The 19,949-nt window shown below is 30.8% G+C and overlaps 1 protein-coding gene across 13 annotated transcripts in view; it reads right to left on the bottom strand.

Moving 5' to 3' along the window:
- Nucleotides 1-348: 348 nt before the first annotated feature.
- The window catches only part of LOC107440114 (uncharacterized), a 97,715-nt gene continuing 78,114 nt past the window's right edge, over nt 349-19,949 (bottom strand). For 7 of the 13 annotated variants that reach the window (XM_087151093.1, XM_071186585.2, XM_071186582.2 and 4 more), the window contains 10 exons: nt 16,474-16,581; nt 12,274-12,381; nt 11,533-11,640; nt 11,314-11,421; nt 10,286-10,393; nt 8,839-8,946; nt 7,193-7,297; nt 6,589-6,701; nt 5,310-5,450; nt 349-1,706 (listed from right to left, as the gene is read on the bottom strand). In XM_087151093.1, coding sequence (XP_087007219.1) covers nt 1,533-1,706; nt 5,310-5,450; nt 6,589-6,701; nt 7,193-7,297; nt 8,839-8,946; nt 10,286-10,393; nt 11,314-11,421; nt 11,533-11,640; nt 12,274-12,381; nt 16,474-16,581 — 1,181 coding nt within the window. In that variant the 3' untranslated portion in view covers nt 349-1,532. The remainder of the gene's footprint in view (nt 1,707-5,309; nt 5,451-6,588; nt 6,702-7,192; nt 7,298-8,838; nt 8,947-10,285; nt 10,394-11,313; nt 11,422-11,532; nt 11,641-12,273; nt 12,382-16,473; nt 16,582-19,949) is intronic. The other 6 variants (XM_087151096.1, XM_087151098.1, XM_087151094.1 and 3 more) reach the window with 5 other exon arrangements.

The following is a 19,949-nucleotide window of genomic DNA, read 5'->3' as shown; positions in this document are numbered from 1 at the left end:
AGAAGTAGAAACTAATATTTGATACAGTTAATTAATTAGAATTTTAAAAGACATAAAATTTGTTTACTGAATTTTTTAAATCAATTTTTAGATTTAAGTAAAATAATTGTTCTATCACTAACTTATATTAATAAGTGCCAAGACTTCTAAAATTAATTAATTTCAGAAAACTAAAGCTAAAATGCTATTGTGAGTACCCCTTGCTTTGTACTTTTTTAAAGTTTTTTTTTTAATTTAATTTATATTTGGCAGGGGAAGAATGTGTTCTAAATCGAAATCAAACACTGCAAATTAACGTGTTCCACATCATGCTACGACAATTTTATAAATGAGAATAAATAACAGAAATAATAAAAAGTAAACTTTATTCCATAATAAAGTATGCCACCTACATTTACTGCATATCAAAACAATGATGATAATAAAACATGTTTGGCTTTCCTCCATTGCAAAGAATATTCTTTTTCAATCCGTTAGTAATAAGCAATTTCACGTTTTCCACATTTAATGTTTTAATAAAGACATAATAACTCTTCATGTCTCGTAGGCTAATTGGAAAATCCGCCTCTTTGCTAACTGCCGGTGTCACTTTGCAATGTATCTATACTGCTCCCTGCAATAAGCCTAAGAAATGACGTCGGCTGTTTGTAAAGACCCGAATGTTCCAACTAGCCTACGAAACATACATAGTATTCACATGTCTAGTATTCACAAATCGCAGTGATTAGCTTCTTGGCAGAGAGTTAGTAGACATAAACTCTAAATTTATCTAAAACTATATCACACAGTTGAGTCACAAAAAATTGATACAAAACAACACTTTACAAATGGTAACACCAGAAAATTATTACATGTAATAAAAATGAACCACATTTTCATTCGCAAGTCTTTTTTTCATGGAGAACTTTCAAACTATAGACTATGTTTGTTTAGTTACTAGTATCTGTGGATTAGTCATTTTGAGTAGAAAGCTGTTATTTTATTCAAGTTAAAGCGGATGTTTTTTATTTTAGCCTAAGTGCAAATAGTCAATTTATTTTGATTGCAAATAACTTTAACCTTTTTCTTAGGATCTATTTCATCGATTTTAGAAAAACAAAGTAAACCTTATTTTTGAAAGTACATTTTAATTCTAACGTTCGTGCAAGATTTGCAATCGAAATAAATTTTTTAACGATGTTTAAAAAACGTTTAAATATTACAATTATTTGAAATTAATATTTTTTATCTCACAGTTGCTTAGTAGATAAATGCGATTTCAAACCTAAACTCTGATAGTCAAATATTTAGTTTCAGGGTTAAACAAACCACAGTAAATTAGATTCAACTTCTTTAAGAAAGATCGTGTTTAGACTTTTGTTTTTATCTTTTAAGGATTTTTCAAACCGTTTCTATTTATATAATTTTACTAGTTTCTTGATATTAGTTTTAATTTGTTTCGGGGAGATAATTTTGCTATGGTATCCTTCATGTCTTAAATCCCCGATTGCACAGCAATTGTTGCTCAAAGATTTCACAATTTCAACCGGGAATTATGAGTGTCCATTCTGCTGTATTATTTCCTGTTGAACTTTCTGGATAATCTGGATCTGTTTGAAGGCTGTTGATTCTGTGAATTGGGGTGCTGTGGTGTCCTTTGCGTACTGATGGGAGAAAGGAGAGTGTCGTATTCCAAATGAGAACGCTGGACTGTGTTTCATCACCACCTGTTCGTAAATAAATTAGAAATAATTAAATTGTGAGCTATTATCAATGAAATCTTAACATTAGTTTTATGAGTTAAATTATTTTCATTGTAAATAATTGATGCTTAACACGTTGAACGCCACGCTAATTTTACATGTCTTGCCCTTCAGGCCACAACGGTAAATAACTACAAACTAAATTTGCAAATATTAGACAGATTTTGCTAGTTTTTAAAAGGTTTAGCTTGACATAACTGAAAAAAGTGGTGAAGTATATAAGCCTACGAATTGTTTAGAAATAGTGGTGGATAAAGACCTAGTAAATTGAATTTATTAAACCAAGAATCACAATAATTAAGTAAATTTTGAATAAATTGTCTGCAATTGAATCTGCAATTCCATAAAAGAGTGTAAATTTTATAGTTCTATATCATGTTATACGCTGTCAGCCAGCTGTTTTTTGCTGCCTATGTGAAAGGTCAGTGTCAGCAAGCGGTGGCAAATGCAGCCTAATTGTAATTTCAGTGTCAGCCACCGGTGGTTGAGGTGGCCTAAATGTAATTTTAGTGTCAGCCACCGGTGGCTGACGCGGCCTAAATAGAAAGTTCAGTGTCAGCCACCGATGGCTGACGGCTCTCAACGTGTTAAAATAAGTGGAAAAAACTGGAGAACTGAAAAAGAGCAGTAAAATTAATTTAGAATAAAGTGCAAATATAAAAGTGTACTTAAAGTAAGCTTGTAAAGTTTTTATCAAACATGCGAGTGCATTTTAGGCAGGTATGTGAAGTTTTTCTCTAAGCATGCAATGCTGCATATGCCTGTGAAATATAGCACTTACGGTAAGCGGAGTGTTTTCTTTCTACCTTACAGTAAGTGACTTATACTCACAGCGCAAATATATGAAAACAAATATGTGATGTTAATATTAAAACATGTTGTCTGATAAGTTAATTGCACTGTTCGCAGACACATAAAATTTTTATTTTCGGTAAATGTGCAGCGTTTCATGCACACAGCCCCACTTTCTTTAAAACAATAACGGGAAACTTGTTTGTTCAAAAGCTCATAAAATAACTACGCAATCGTTTATATCATAAAAATTCAAACTATACATGCTATCAATCGGCATCTAATATTGATCAATATTCAGCTGATTTACCAACTAGTGCTTATCGTCTTTTTAAATGGGCGATCTCAAAAATAGAAAAAGTGGTATCATAAGTGTCGTAATTATTAGGATTTATTTTGAAGAAACTAGAAATGTCTGTCTACCATGATATGACTACCAATATAAATATTTATACTTCGATCCGATATCAGAACACAGTGCGATCTTGAAGCTTAAGTGGTAACTAAAACAATATCCTTCAGGTATATACAAATATGTACCTTGAATAACTTTTGATTGAATTATTGTATCTTCACGTTCTAGGACGTTCTAATTCTCAAAAAAATTAATTTTAGTTTTATTTATTTGTAATAATTAGTCGAAAAGTTTTTTAATAGTAAGGTAAATGATTTTTTACATATTTTTAAAGAATGTCATTTTACAAGGTAAAATACAAAATGTGAGCAAATTCGGTCTAATAGTTCCTGAGAAGTCAATGAGACTTCTTCGAGTTGACAGATGCAAGTGAAAGCAGTGTGCTAATAAAAAGTAGTGCAGAGCGTCTTTAATAATGTTTGAATACATCACCTTCCTCTTGGTCTCATGGAAGGTAAGTGTATAAGGTCCATGTACGAAGAGGAAGATCTCACACCTAAATGGTGTGACCACGGACCCTGTAACAAGTTTCAACATTTTCTTACATTTCATAGCATTCATTTATTGCATTCTCTTATTCATATTTTTGTATATTATAAAGCCCACACGAAGCTTGTATTATATTTAATTAAAATGATTCGCAGGCGTCCATAATGTTGTAATTCCTTACATATGTTTTGTGTAACGGTTACTTAATATATATATCTTGGCCAAGATATATATATTCAATTACACAAGTTGAATGAGAACTATGTAACCAAGTTTAACTAGCGAAACCTCTAAAATTATGCAACTTGCTCCACTTTGTAAAAAAATGTTTTCTAATGGTAACGAAATAAATGCTATTTTTAATTAAGTATTTTTCACTTTAAGTAATTTTTTCATTTCTACATTTCAAAAATTAATAGTATCATATAAAATGCAACTTTAATGCAGTTATCTCGGAGTGAATCTTTTAAAGAGTGGGCGTAATTATAAAACTTAATAAAAATAAATCTTAAGTCTTTTAAAAGTCTTGAAACAGTTTTATTAAATAAAGGAAAGTTCAGAGGAAATAAATTCTGTCAAGTTTTACAAAATTCATTATATAGAGTTTAATGTTAACAGTTCAAATCTGATAAATTGAATTCTAATTAAAGATGTAAGTGAACATATAAATAAAGCAATATATCGCCCTGAGCAGTTTTACATCTATTTATCGGGTTTTTAGTTAGTATGATTCAGTGTACGGATTCAAAGATTATATTAATTATTAAGTGATTTGATTTAAATTACGAAATCAGACAGAAAGTTGTACTTTCACAGCAGAAATATAATTCTTCTTCTTAGACGGATTTGATATTTTTGCAAAATATGAATATAATCAGATTTTCGGAAATATTGCTCTAGTAGTTCATCCTGAAAAGGTTGACATGATTCTCCTTTTTATGAAGTAAATGAACCATACTCTGTAAGGTATCTGATTAAACGGTTTGGAAAAATAATTTAACATGATTATGAAACAATTTAAACTTTACGATCTTCTTTTTTCGAAGTATACAAACATAATAACATCTTAAAGCTATGAGATTGAATATTTTCAAAAAATAATTTAACATGCTCTTTCAATGAATTTGCAATCTTTTCTTTGTAAAGTATACAAACATCATATACTCTTAAAGCTATCAGATATAACGGCTTCAAAAAATAATTTAACATGTTCTTCCTGTAAATTTGCAATCTTCTCTTTATGTATACAATCATAACATACTCTTAAAGCTATCAAATTGAAGGTTTTCAAATAATAATTTAATATGTTCTTCCAACGAACTTTGCAATCTATCTTCTTATTATCAAAGTATGTAAACATAACATACTCTAAAAGCTATCAGATTGAATGTTTTCAAAAAATAATTTAACATGTTCTTCCAAAGAACTTTGCAATCTTCTCATTATGAAGTAATGTAAACATATGTGGTTATGTAAACATAACCTACTCGTAAAGGTATCAGATTGAATGTTTTCAAAAAATAATTTAACATGCTCCTCCAATAAACTTGCAATTTTCTCTTTATACAAACATAAAGTTGTCAGATTGGACGTTTTCAAAAAATAATTTTACGTATTTAAAAGTAACAGAACATAATCTTTTAAGAATAAAAATGTTTTTTTTTTTTAAGTACCAATTTGTTCTACTGATATATGTATTAAACAACTTCGCACAACTTATAGGGTCTAAAACATTCATTTGCGCTTCGGCGATTTATTATTTATTCCCACTCAGATAAATTAGTTAGAGCCCCTGGCGGGGCTGATGCTAAGATAACAACCACGTATGAGATGAGTAGGGTCTAAAACAATAAAACTTTAAATTTACTCACTTTTTCTGGGCAGTGGTCAGCAGGTCCAGGTTTTTTGCTTTTGTCACTTGGAATGGGAGTCCGATAGCTGATTGTGTAGGCCGGAGATTTCTGTTTAAGTTTATCTGCTTCAGGGACATTATAAGAACCCGGACCAGGATTCTGGAACAAAGCAAAAAGTCGTAATGATGTGCAAACTCTTAAAATTCGTTTAACATACAACTTCCAAATTTTTTTTTTTTTATGAATTTTTAACATATACACTAAAACTTGTTTAAATAATAAATTGTTAACATGAATACTCAAACATTGTTTAAAGAATGCATTCATAATACAAATTCTCAAAAATTGTTTAAAAAATAAATGTGCTTCACGATCTTGATAAACTAAATGAATAAGAAATATCAAACAAGTTAGACTCAATACGACATTTAAAGTACTTTTTCCATATTTTCTAATTAATTTTAATATTTTTTTAACTAATTTTATAACATGCTTTCCGATGCCAGTTTTAAGAAGTTAAATTTCTGTATCTAATGATGCTGTAGATATTCAGATTCGTGTTTAGATTCTTTTTGTTCATAAGTAAATTTCAACTAAAACAACTAACATTAATCTTGTACATGTATTGCAATTACATGTACAGGATTAATATTTAAGACTTTATTGCGGCGATTAGATAAAAAAATAATCCCCCCCCCAAAAAAATATTCATTTTAATTTACGGAATTAAAACATATTAGAATAATTATTCTTTATTTAGAAATATCGCATTTATTGTAAAGAATGTGTCCTGATAAAAACCTTTACGTTTTCCCATTCAAAGTTCTTATGTATTGTGTATATATAAATCTATTTTTGGCCCAAGTATGCATAAATTTACTATCGCAATAATTGGCAATCGCCAATGAGTTCATCTATGAACAAAACACACGCTGCTACGTCGATGTTTTACGCCTAAATTTATTTCATTGTTTTATTTTGTATTTATGGAATAAGTTTCTTCTTGCGTTAACGTTGTGGTTTCGATATGCAAACCACAACAGATGTATATATGAGAGTTTTTTTTTTCATCCCAAAATTAAGATTTTTTATCAATCTTATATGAGTTATTTTAAAAATTGTGTTTGGTTAAAAAAAATTTTTTTGGTAGTGTACAAATGTTTTAAAAAACTATCATAAATCAACATATTCTTTTGATAAAATGTTTTGACTATTTTTTGTGGACGCTTTCCACATAACTAAATCATCATTTTACTGTAAAATGATAGCTATATAAACCGAAAAAAAAAAACTCTACCTTATTCACACCCCAGATATCCCCTTCTTTACCACCCATTGTGAAAGCTGGAGCTTGGTAATGGACGCTATCTTTAGTTCCCATAGTTTCAGGAATATTGTATGAATTGGGAGCTAGAAAAAAAATAGAATAAACGTAAATTAAGGTAAAGAATTATCATTGAGTTTAACATTAAAAGTATATTAACACATTTTAAAATAGAAAACATTATTAAATGCAAAACAATGCAATTCTACAAACATAACATCCAATTCGTTAGACTAAACAAACAAATGTAATTAATATGTAAAGAGCTAGTGATAATAATCACAAGCCAAGTTTACAAATTGTAAATAAGCAAGGAGAACTAGATAGGGAAAATAAAGCACTTTTAATGTAGGCAGTTATTATGTTTTTATGTTGATGCTATCATATGGTGAGCAATACTAAATACATATCTGAGAGCAATACTAAGTACATATCTGTGAGCAATACTAAAGAACAATCTTTAAATAAGTAACAGTTTAAAGTGAATAAGTCACATTTGAAAAAATGTGGTCATCACTATTTTATTATAAGTTCTTCATGCATTGCAATAAATATATTGAAAGACAAAAAATATTACCAGGTATATCATCTGGTTTTGGACCTTTATGCTTGGCACCGAAGGTATAACTTGGAGCTCCGGCGAATGCTTTTTCTACTTTTTCGGGTGAATAAGCTCCTGGAGCTAGAAAAAAAATAAACAAGTAAGTAAAAATAAAACAATCTATTCATTTTGTTCGTGGTACAATGTGCGTAAAATTCAATGCATGCGAACTCTACTAATGAATAGACGACTCTTTAGTTTAAAGATAATTTTATGCAAATGCTGGTGGAAGTGCCCTTACAAAAAGGAATGTGGCTTGCAAGCGTATGAAGCTTGGATTTTTGGAACTAATTCGGTACTTATTTAAGGAGGAAATGATCAGCAAGTTAATGTTGTTGATTCATAGCTTAACACTTTACTAAATTACCTGAAATCTTTGAAGAATGTTCATTCGAAATCATAAAATCATCATTATCAATGATCAATAAAAAAGTATTCAAAAGTAACAACTAATTATGGACAGAGGGATTATATTTTAATGTTCTTTAGTTGAGAACCCAATAATATTACAAACTACACCTAAACAGTGGCGTGCAATACAAGTTCACATCAGTATGCAATTTAAATCTTGAACAGCATGCAATACAAATTTCAATCAGTTTTACACAAATCTTGATTGAATTACATTCATAAATCTTGATTGTATTACTATTTACGTTATGCATAAAACTTAAATAAAGGGAGGAAAAAATAACTACATTATTTCAATAAATTTCAACTAAAAAATCAATTCCAATTTTTTTTTCTATTATTGAGAAACATTATAGTTCCATTTAACAAGCCTAATTTGAATCAATTCTTTGTGCCTGTGAAAAACATATTCTATAATTTTGATTGTTATGATCAGTTGCGTAATGGTTGCTATCGGGAAAATGCTCAAATGTGCTAACATCAGAATTACAATAAAAATAGCAACACAACAAACAAAAACAAGGGGAATGCGCGTGTACCTGATTAGCGGGATCCCATGAGAGCATTTAAAGTGAATGTAAAAAGAACACTATGACTATGAAGGATGCGTCCAGAACAGAACAACATTAATGTCGAATAAAGTAAAAGTCGTAAACATAAAAGAAAAATAGTTACATAAAATTCGAATGTAGATGTAGTACAACTTTTAGTAGCAAAAGGTGATTCATCAGTTTATTTGTACGGATGCGACGAGACGTAACTCTTCGATTATTACTAATTATTTCTTGCAAATTATGTTGTTTGTCAAAATTATTTGCACTATTTGTCCTAGACTGTATGAAGCAGCAACCATTCAAGGATATATATTAAAATGACGCTCACCTTGTTACACTGAAAAAGGTACTATTGTGAGTTATATTTGTCTACCCGCATCCATCTTAGCTAAACTTAACATTCGCTTTTTATGCTCCCATGCGAATTGGTTAATAAGTTAAACTTAATATGTGCTATCTTTTTACTGTTATTATTAAACCTGAAGGGTTACACTGTTATTGCTATGGTATTTCTGATGCTATCACGCATGCCCACTTGTCATGTGGGCAGTTCTTACGTACACTGAATTTACCATACTAAATATGGATTTACATTCTAGCTTTAAGCGTGCATCAGTACTGTCATTTGTGCGTGCTCAAGAAATGTATCTCAATTACCAGGTGTATCTTCTATTTTAGGCGGTTTGGGTTTTCCGCCAAACGAGTACCTTGGCGTTGAATCCAGAACAATAAGAAGAGCTTGATCAGCATTATAGAAACCAGGAGCTGATGCATTTCCGAAGGATGAAAGTAAAGCAAAGGAATAAAATAAATTTGTGAAGATGCATAAATCTTATTGTACAGTTATAATTTTACTCAAACTTATAATTAACTGTAGTTTATTTTTTTTTTTGTTAAATTATTCATTAATTCTATTCTATTTAATAAATTTAAAAAATAATTTCATAAATCTTTAAAATTTATAAATATTTTTGTTGTTAATTAATTTTTTTTAGGGAATCATTAAAAATAATATTAAATATTTCAATAAAATAGAGAATGTATTATAATCAATTAAGTAAATTTATTTTTAACTTTACCTTAAAAATTTAATGGGCAACGATAAGAAATTTGTATATGAATTGATTAACTATATGTATTATAGATAGTGTGCGTTAATTGGATGCATGCAAGTGACGTCATCGTAGGAAAATAGTATGGTAAGGATTTTTCGATTTAGTAGCCAATTAGGTTCAACACAATCGCGTGACGTCGGTTACAGATATCCAAATAAATCTGATTTAAATCACCTCACTTATTCTCGAGTTGTAAGTACCCGGATTATATTTATTTTCAAGAAAAATCGCGAAAAATAAAAGTTTGATTGCAGACTCGATATATTCTCCGCACGTTCATGAGAAATTTTAAAGATTTGAGACCAAATTGTATAATTTTTAATTGTTTATAGAAAAAAATAATATTACCAGATGACAATCTTGAATTAATAAATCAAAAAAATATGTATCTAGAATTAGATATTTTATGGTTTATAATAATCTAAAAATTAAATATACTGTGTTCTATGTTAAAAGAAACACAAATGGTTCTTGCAAAAGCTGCATTTAACATCGATTCGAAGAAATTTCAAAGTAATATGTCGTCTAATCGAACAAGATATTTTTTGTTGAGAAAATTATAAAATGCAATACAGCATGTGTTAATGAAACACTTTGAGTAGCCTGAAAGTTGCAAATTATTTCAGATACGTGATGTAATTAGAAATTAAATATTCAAATCGGTTATTATAAAATTTAACTTAAGTACAGGATGATATTGGAATCTGGGTACTGTGACGTAAATACCACTACAAATATTAAATACCAATTTACTAGTATTTAAAACCTAAATTGCATTAAGTGGTATATCGTTAAATATCCAAAAGAAGTAGTTTTAAACAGCTCTAATACCTATCTAAAATAGTAGACAAAAGTGCTTTACGATTAAATTTTTTCTATTATTATTAATGTAAATTTTTATTAAATAAAAAGTGGACAAAGTTGACAGTGAGAATTTAATATGTTGTGCATACGCGCATCGAACTGGTGCAAGTGCGAAAAGCACTTACCAGGTGTCTCGTCTTGCTTCAGATCTCTGTGTTTTGCCCCAAATGTGTAACTAGGCGTTTTATCTAGGAGATTTTTAACACTATTTTCAGGATCATATGACCCAGGAGCTGAAAAATATTACATTTAATCTATGATATTAGTCTCTAAGTTGTTATATTACTAATGTATTTAGAAGTACTATTGTTTTCGGGTAGAGTATATGAATCAATTTCAGTTAAAATTTACAAATAAAATAATTTGAGGTGAACCGGGTTCGAATCCCAGCGATGGCTGATTGATACGAATTCTGCATTCGTCTGGCACCGACTACAGTGCTGACATAAAATATCTTTAGGGGTAGGCAGATCATGGTTAGAGTTTCCTTGCCGTCAGGCTAACCGTGAGGGGTTTCGTGGTTTTCCTGTTGAACGTGGTTATGTAAAGCAAATGGGGTTAGTTGAATCAAAAAATCCTCCTCGAAGGCAAATTTCCTCAATACTTGATCCAGGCGTTCCCTTGACTTCTGGATTGGGTTCAAAATTACAAGGCTACGGAGTTGAACATTAAAAGTCGTTAACCCAAAAAATTGAGTCAGCTGTTCAACGATGGTTATGAAAAAATAATAATAATTGAAATTTAGTTCTTTTTAAAAATAGTTTCAATCATATTATAAAAAAATTCATTTGTTTAAAATTCATTCAAAAAATAGTGGAAGTTTTCAGCAATTGCCATGGTTTATACAAAAAAATAAGTAGATAAGATATCATAGATCTTTTTCCGTATAAAATATTTACTTTTGTGTTTTTCCCCCTTAAATACTGCAACAATTTATTCACTTAGATTATAAGTTCACATATACCTCAATCATTATTTTCACTAAAATAACCATGGCATTTCCTTGCACCAGGACTGCTAAACTAAGTACCCTAACACCATGACACATCGTTAAAGCCATGTATATAACCTGTAATACCATGCAATAATTTGTTTGCTATGATTTGATAACATACAGGATACTTCTATAGTGAAAGGAAAGTAAATGCTTTACCAGGTATGTCATCTGGTTTTTGGTCCTTGTATTTTAAACCAAACGAAAATGCGGGAGATTTTTGGTGAACCATATTTTCCATTTTCTCAACATCATAAGCACCCGGAGCTACAAAAATAAATTATCCTCCTTTAAAAAGCAGAATAATTTACAACTCAATGAATCAGACGTCCAGTTTTTAATGTTTTGATTAAATATTAGAGTTTTTAGAAGACTTACCAGGTATATCATCTGGTTTTGGATCCTTATATTTAATGCCAAATGAGTAACTCGGAGTGTTATCTAGCACTGTTTTGATACTTTTGTCTGGATCGTAAGCGCCAGGTGCTGCAATAACATTAGTATCAGTAATAAGAAAAAAGTGCTATGAGAAAGTGCTGAATTCTACAAGTGTGCAAATTACTACTGTAAACTACAAATCAATCTAGCACAACAATTTTTGCAAAAAGATTTCCAAAAGTGCGAAAAGCATTAGAGTAAGAATTTCGTGGAGGGCCCGTTTCCATACAATTTTTCCACAACAAATTTGTACTGCAACTGAATAAATTATGAAAATAATTTCACTGCAAACTTCGCAACCAATTGGTTTAGAAAATCGATCACAACAAATAACTATTCAAGAAATTCATGGAAACGATTTCAGAAATTTAAATAATATATATATATATAAATTACCTGTATTCAAGTTCGAATACAAACTTATTGTGCAAATACTTTAAATGCAAATTCACAAATAGCTACACAAACAATTAAAATTTTCAATTCAAATTTCTGTGTTAAGAATGAAAAATCAACAAATTAAAATAATTGGATAGTCTGATGAAGAATTTAAAAAAAAAACGTGGAAAAAAATATAGTGCAAAATGGAAAAAGTGCAAAAGAATATAGTGCAAAGGAAAAACATGCGATGGAATAGCGTGCAAACAAGAACAGAATTTTGATTGAAATAGTTTGAATTACCAGGTATATCGTCAAGCTTTTGATCTTTAGGTTTAACACCGAATGAAAATGCTGGTGACGTATGAATTAGGCTCTTTTCGACTTTTTCTACATCATATGTACCAGGTGCTAAGAGAGAAAAATATTTATTTAACCCTTGCTTAGATATGGGTGGTAGACTGAACATTAACAATAGCCCTAAAACCGGAAGAAATTTGGAAAACTTCCGATGTATTCATCCGCTTAAATCATGCATATGAGGCGATGTGTGAACAGGCGTAATATACCTAGGAAGTTTTATTAAAGTGATTTTTGTTCAATTTTACGTGAAATTTTACAATTCATAAGAGTTTTCTGTAATTTATAAATTCTAACAGATCGTGAACTTAAAACAAATTTAAAAAATTAATATCAATGCATAAAGGTGTTGCATTTGCCACGTTTTGAGTGTCTTCCCTTCCTTTTGGCTATAATTATGTAAAATATAGCCGGTTGTTATTTTTTGTGTTGTATCATAACCTGCTTGCGGGGTCCCCCAAATTCATTTGTTACTTGTTTTGTTAAAAGTTAAATTGAAAGAACGCGTAATCATGTGAATACTACAAATATAATAATACTGAATGACGCACTTTTCCAAGCTTAGATCTAGAAATCAATCGGAAGAAGTAACCCGGAAGTGTTACAACGAGTTATAACCCCTAGCGCCATCTGTGCTTAGTTACATAGTTAGACATCTATACGATTGTTTTATAAATCGTAATTTTTTTTCATGATGTGCGTTTTTTCATTGTAGTGATGTAAAAGCAAAAATGTTACGAAAGAAAAAATTTTCTTTCTTTTTCTTATTCTGCAAAAAAAAAAAAAACTTCGGTCGATGTATTCGCAATATTTCAAAACAGTACTGCATTATTAGAAAATCGATGTTTTTTTTTTCTCACCTTAAGGAAATAAAAAACTGAAATATTCTTAACCACTTGCACTAGAAAGACGTCCCATGTACAACGCAAACATTGCAGGGCATCTTAACTGTTTTGGTTTAACGTTTATGTTTACCTCATAAACAAGGCGATCTCAAAAGCAAGGAAAGAGGGTTAGCCGATTCTATTATGTACCGAGGTTTGCTTTATGTATTTAAGAGAAAGCTCTTTGCATGCTTCGAAACCGGTTTTGTTTACATTCAGAGCAATGATGAGGCTTTTATAAGGAAAATATTTATAATTTGTTTTTAAGCACGGTTAACAGTTAACTTAGCTACGACGCAAAATGAGAATTCGAGTAGTGGTCCATGATCAGAAAACTAAAATAAATGAAGACTTTTGTCGTTCATATCAAAGATAGCCACAGTTAATGCTTCGCAAAGAGTTGCATTTGACTGTGAGTGAATTTCTTGCCTTCAAAAACGGCTAGGAAACGCTTTCTAGAACAATATGAATATGTAGAATATCATATATTTCTAAAGTCCTTCATCCTTTTTATACACACATATATATATATATATATATATATATATATATATATATATATATATATATATATATATATATATATACACGCGTTTTTAAAGACTAACCAATTATTGTAATCAAATTAAAAAGAATAAAATTATTTTTATTAAAATTTAATTTTAATCTCATTTTATTGCAATACTGGTGATTAATTAAACGGTGCTTAGCGTTCTCTTAAGCTATATTTTGAAGCGTTCTCCTAAGCTAGAAATCGTTTTAAAGGTGGTTTGAACCTATTATGGATACCTAAAATTTATCCATTATTTGAAGCAAGCAGTATTTGCTATCTTAAATTGGCAAGGAGGTGGAGGAGGTCAAAGAGGTAAAAATTAACATTACTGTCGAGGAAAGTCTGCTGTTGTTTCATCATTTGTCAAGCTAAATTGAGTGATACCAAAATAAAAGCAATAGGATCAACAGCTCAGAAGCTATAATAAGGGATTAAGTGTAATATGAAGCATAAAAAAGTACAACATTTGATAAACGCGTCTTCAATGCTAACCTTGACAAATGTGGTATTATAAGCGTTGCGGACGTGTAAATAAGTGTAATCAAAAACTGTACGATTTTATTATTCATACATGCTAAATCTCTTTTGATGTGCTTAAAATCTTTTATTGGCTGTGATAGTCAAGCACAATAATTTTCTCAGTTATAGAGAAATCATAAACAACTTTATCACCACATTTAATTTTAAAAAAGTATTATTATATAAAGTGCCATTACATTACCAGAAGTTTGTTTTCTTATAACCAGTTATTAACTTTCATTGCCTAAGGCAATATCACTAAGAAGAAAGGAAAGCGGCGGAAGACAGATACCTCGATTAACACGCTCACATTAATGCAATAAGGGACAAAATGGCTAATTATTAGCATTTATTAGGAAATTTAATGTACTTGTTCAGGGGATGGACAAAAATATTGTAATATTTTTATGCGAACTCTATGTAAACAATCTTTCCTATAGCAGCAGCATACCTGCCAACTTTTACGCATTTGGCGTAAAATTTTATTTCTATATTTAAAGTGGTAGTAAAATGTATGCTTTCTATATATTCCTTTCATTTATAAACTTAATTTATAATATTTTTGATCTACCACTGTTTTTAAAAAAAATTAAGCTTATATATTATTATGCAAAACAGTTGCGGTAATCCGTATAAGTTTGTTCATAATACAGCGAATGATTCTGCCTAAAATTGTATTTTAAATTTCAATTTACTAGCACTGGGGAAAATCATCCTTGAAAGGATTACAAGTTGGCAGGTATGCAGCAGATGTTTTAGAAGATTTTACGTGGTTATGCAGCTGGCACAATTTAAAAGATCGTATTTAAAAATTGTGTCCTTTTTACCCATGCACAATTTACATCGACCGAAATGAGCGCATAGGAAAATGAAAACTTTTCCTTTTTTAAATATAATTGTAATTTGTATATAATAAGTATATATATTTACGATATTTTCTTAACACATTCACGTCGGGGTGACCCACCGGTGGGTCAGGCTAGATTGTCTCATCTTGGCAGCGCACTGGAGTAAAAACTGGTAACAATAAATTTCATTTTTTAGTTTTTTTCCGGGAATAATAAAAATCCATAACTACCAATTGTTTTTAACGGATGCAATTTTTATATTGAATTGCTTCTTCGCCGTGATAAAGTTCAACTTTTTAACCCTTTTCGGATGCATAGGAAAATTGACCCCCAGGGCAATATGAATTCTAGAGATATCTCCATGACTTTCCCCTCTTTTTTTTTTAAGTTTTTTTTTATCAACTTTTAGATCTTTCTTCAAGTTCTCCCTAAGTCTACTCAGATTTATTTTCATCACTTCATGTAAAATTTTTCCACCTGAAGAAATCTTATCTCATCAGGCACAACAACTTTTCTACTGGGGATAAACACATTTGTGTAGGTGCCCCAAAAAATTAATGTAGTTCCAGTTTAACTTTACGCCACTAGTCACCGTTGCCCTAGGGCAAATTTTCAGATGAAGAGGTCAAGTGCCCGCTGACGCGGGCAGGTACCTCACCAAATCCAGATCGTCGTCGTCGTGATAAATTTCCTTACAGTGAACTGTTATTGTTGAGAATAGATTAACTCCTCCCTAATATTATCTAATATTGAAATAGTTCTTCTACCAGTATTTTCACTTTTCCCGGCGTGAACGTGTTAAGTAACTTTTCTATCCCAGAATTTTTTTATTATTGTACTTAACCACTTAGTGCATTTTATTATCATGTAAATTTACTAACGTAATCTTCCCATCCCCCTTCATTCCTTTCTTCTATTAAATTTCGATGAAGGAGCAGATAGTCCCTGAACTAGGTACTCAGTACCCATAATTTAAATGGGCAATTATCCTTTCAAACATCGCAATCCTATAGCACAATTTCAAAATTTGTTGATATTAAAGTTAGAAAAAATTATTAACTTCCTTTCCTCAATTGGGTCGGTTCAAATTTTGCATGGTTAAAGAGATACCATTTCTAAATAAACTGAGATAGCCATGTAAAATCTTCCAAAACATTTACGAGTGGTAAACGAAAGTTATTTTCGTACAGTTAGTAAGGAAGAGTTTCCATAATTTTGTCCAACCCCTTAATATACCGCAATTCTAATATAATTTTAATGTCTTAATTTGGATCTAAAAAATGCTTCTATCATAACATGCAACTATATTTTGCATTCTTTCATTGGACGTTATGATTACCCGGTATGTCATCCATCTTTGGCGTGTGATGCTTCTCTCCAAATGAGTAACTGGGCTTTGAATCTTTCAATTTCTTTAAGGCTTCATCGGAATCATACTGTCCAGGCGCTATATAAACACGATGATTAAATTTGAAAGTAAAAGCTTTGAGATGTGAAAGTGCGCAGAAGTAATGGATTTTAAAAGTGCTTTAAAAAGTGTATAACATAAAGTGATACACAAGTTGACATTAGTAAGTGATTCATTCGTGTCGGAAAGCATATAAGTGTGTATCAGTGCAAAAATATTTTGGGTACATTATCAGAGATGCCAACTGCTCAGCTTTCTGCTGAAGTTTTAATAAATTGGTAGCGAATTAAATAGTAAAACTTATAGAATAAAGATGATAACGCCCTCTCTTTAAAAGAGTTCCCTGGAAATAACCACACTTGGAATTGCTCTGGTTACTCAGTATCAGTCCTGGTGGACTCTTACTGATTCATCAGATCCGATGTGACTCCAAAAGATAAGAAGACTAGGTACGTGATGCATGACCTAGTACATCACATGATACATGGTCATAGATGACTGGGTACTAAATACATGACTAAGCATATGGTCCAGTATTTGGACGGCACTAACTTTAATACAGAAAGAAAAAAAAAACAATGGCAATATAGGTGTACGGCCGATGTATCCACCTTCCTCATGGCTGCCCGCAGCTTCTGGAGGGTTGCTCCCTGGTTACACCGGTCTGATTTGTATGAATGGTAATAAAATGGGGGGAAAAAGCTGTGTACAATATTTCTTGGATATTATACCATCCAACAAGAAAATGGCTGCCAATGGGCTGTGCGTAATATTTTCGGGTCAGAATTCTTTGCAACGAAATGTTAATACTATACATTCAGCAATTGCTAGCTGCTGCTCTTTCTCCAAAAAAAATTATAAAGAGTGGGGAATTCTAAACTAAAGCTAGCAGAAAGCTATGATTAATATCATCATCACATCATTCAGAGAAAGAAATCTTTGCATATGAATTTTTGTTACAAGCAGTGGTTTATCAAAATAATTAAAACTATTTTTAATCAAATCAAATAAAGCAAGAATTAGATTTCAATATACTAATTTTGCTACCACAAGAAAAATTCTGATCATAAAGAGGAGTATCCCAATTTAGCCATAAAAGTTTTTTTTGCTGATTTTTCTAAGTTACTGATTATTCCATTCCCAAAGCTATATTGGTTAAATTTGCGTATAAATTCTTCTGCAAAAATTTGCAACTATACTCTGTTTCATTGAGAAAGCCTGTTTGCACATTGCGCGCCAAATGGATGCTAATCTCGCAGCTCGAACGTATATCAACATCGCCAACTCTCATTTAACGAAACTGATGAAAGAATATTAAATATTGTTTCTTGTATACGATTTTCTTCTACAGCAAATCTTTATCTCGTACTTGATTTGTTAAGGGCATGTCAGTATAAGAGGAGCCAATTTTTAGAGAAATATGTCGCCAAATCAAGGACTTCAGTATAAACACGAAACTATAACCTTTTTTTTTTTAACTAAAAATAACTCTATGATTAAAGGATAGGACGAATTATCTGCAGTGTTTTTGTATTGTTTTTGAAAGCATACTTGTGCAATTTTTTTAACGAAATAAAACGGAACTACATGCTGTCGTGGATGATTACTGAAATCCTAGACGGCAATGGTCTTTTCTTAACTTACAACGGAGTATAGGTTTTTTACAAGGCTAAATATTGTGTATAGGCAGCGTCAGCCAGGAATGATATAAGCATGGAGCCACAGTATTATTCTCCTTTATACTTTTGCGCTAGGTACAAAATTCTAACATAAAAGAACTTTTAAATGAGAAATGCTAATTTGAAAATAATCAATTTTGGTGAAAAATGACTGTTATTTTAGGAATTTTGTTTAATGAAAAGTGCTTGTGTAACATGCAGTTGTGGTGAAAAATAACAGTTTTTAATAGGAAATAAATCCTTAGCTATACCAGGAGTTACTTCAACTTTTGGAGGTTTAGGTTTAAGTCCGAATGTGTAGCTTGGCTTTGTATCTTGCAGATTCTTATAGGCAGAATCTGGATCATAATAACCAGGAGCTGAAATATTTGAAAATATGATATTTTTCATAAGTCTCACTCTCAATATTAACCCTTTACACTTAAGAAACTGCTGATTCTCAAATAAAACTTCATTAATTACAACTACTCATCGGTTGTTTAAAGTACTCCGAGTGGAAAGGGATAAAAAGCATTTAAGTTTTTCCAACGGAAGTGCAATTGTAGGCTAGGGGAAGAATAATGATAAGTCACATTTTCAAATTGCTCACGACAGTACTGTTGGCGAAAAACACCATGTTTTCCATGTAATCAATAAGATATTTTGATGTAGTTTTTCGTCTAATGAGAATCGTGGAAACTTGTTAAATGTCTATCTGGAATGGATTAATGTAAAAATGTCACTTTTAGAAAAATGTGACTTATCACTATCTCTCAAATTCCTCATATGCTCTTTAACTTATAATTAATTCCAAGTAAATAGATTAACAAGCAAGTAGTTAAATTTTTACTCTATAGAAGAAATTATTTAAAAAAAATCTTACTATTATTTTATTATCAAATTAAAGCTAAATTTAAACTTTTCAAAGACCGTATAAGATTGTATATAGCCATTTATTATTATTGTTGTTATTTATCCCTTATATGTTTTTATTATAGCGGGAGGATAGAATAATTAAAAATTTAGATTAATTGTGACTGAATTGGTTATTAAGAAACATAGAGACAGCGAAAGCGATAAATAATTAAACATAACAATATTTTGTAAATGCCTAACACAATTCATGCTTAAAGTTACGAACTGAAGGCACACAATTTCAACAAACCGGAAGTTATAATAATAGTAATGGTGAGTGAGCTGTGCTTCCACATTCATATATGCAAGATTTTTTCTTCAAATAACCCTCTCCACCCTCAATTAGTCCATTTTCCTCCTAACACACTTCAACTTCACTAAACATGAGCTAAAGGTTGCGTGAGAATATCAACGATGTCCCTGAACTTATAAACTGGACAGTTTCGTAATACCTTAACTCTTTCGGAATAGTGATCGCGTGATTCTCCTTTCGTGACCAAACGGTATCATATATGAAACGAACCTTTCTAACTCATAGCGGCTCAAGTTCACGCTCGGACGTGAGTTCCATATGGTACTCTCGTCTTAGTACTCATATGTTTTCTTAAGTACCTATAAACTCGAAGCGTATGATCCTAAGGAAGCGCTTCTTTCTGCTGACTGAAGGGGCTAAAATGCTTATTACAGAAAACCATAGAAAAATTAAGAATCTTGTTTCATAATATTTAAGAAATAACCAAAAAATTAAGTCTATTCCAGCTTCTATAATTACTGCCAAAACATTAAAAAAAAGATATAAAGTCTAACACTGAGCCAGTTCATTAAGAACTCTTA

The sequence above is a fragment of the Parasteatoda tepidariorum genome, chromosome 9 (assembly GCF_982258835.1).
Source record: "Parasteatoda tepidariorum strain Cologne lab strain chromosome 9, Ptep-v5.0, whole genome shotgun sequence".
In the NCBI taxonomy this organism is placed as follows: Eukaryota; Metazoa; Arthropoda; class Arachnida; order Araneae; family Theridiidae; genus Parasteatoda; species Parasteatoda tepidariorum.
This window is presented reverse-complemented; position numbering and strand designations above follow the sequence as displayed.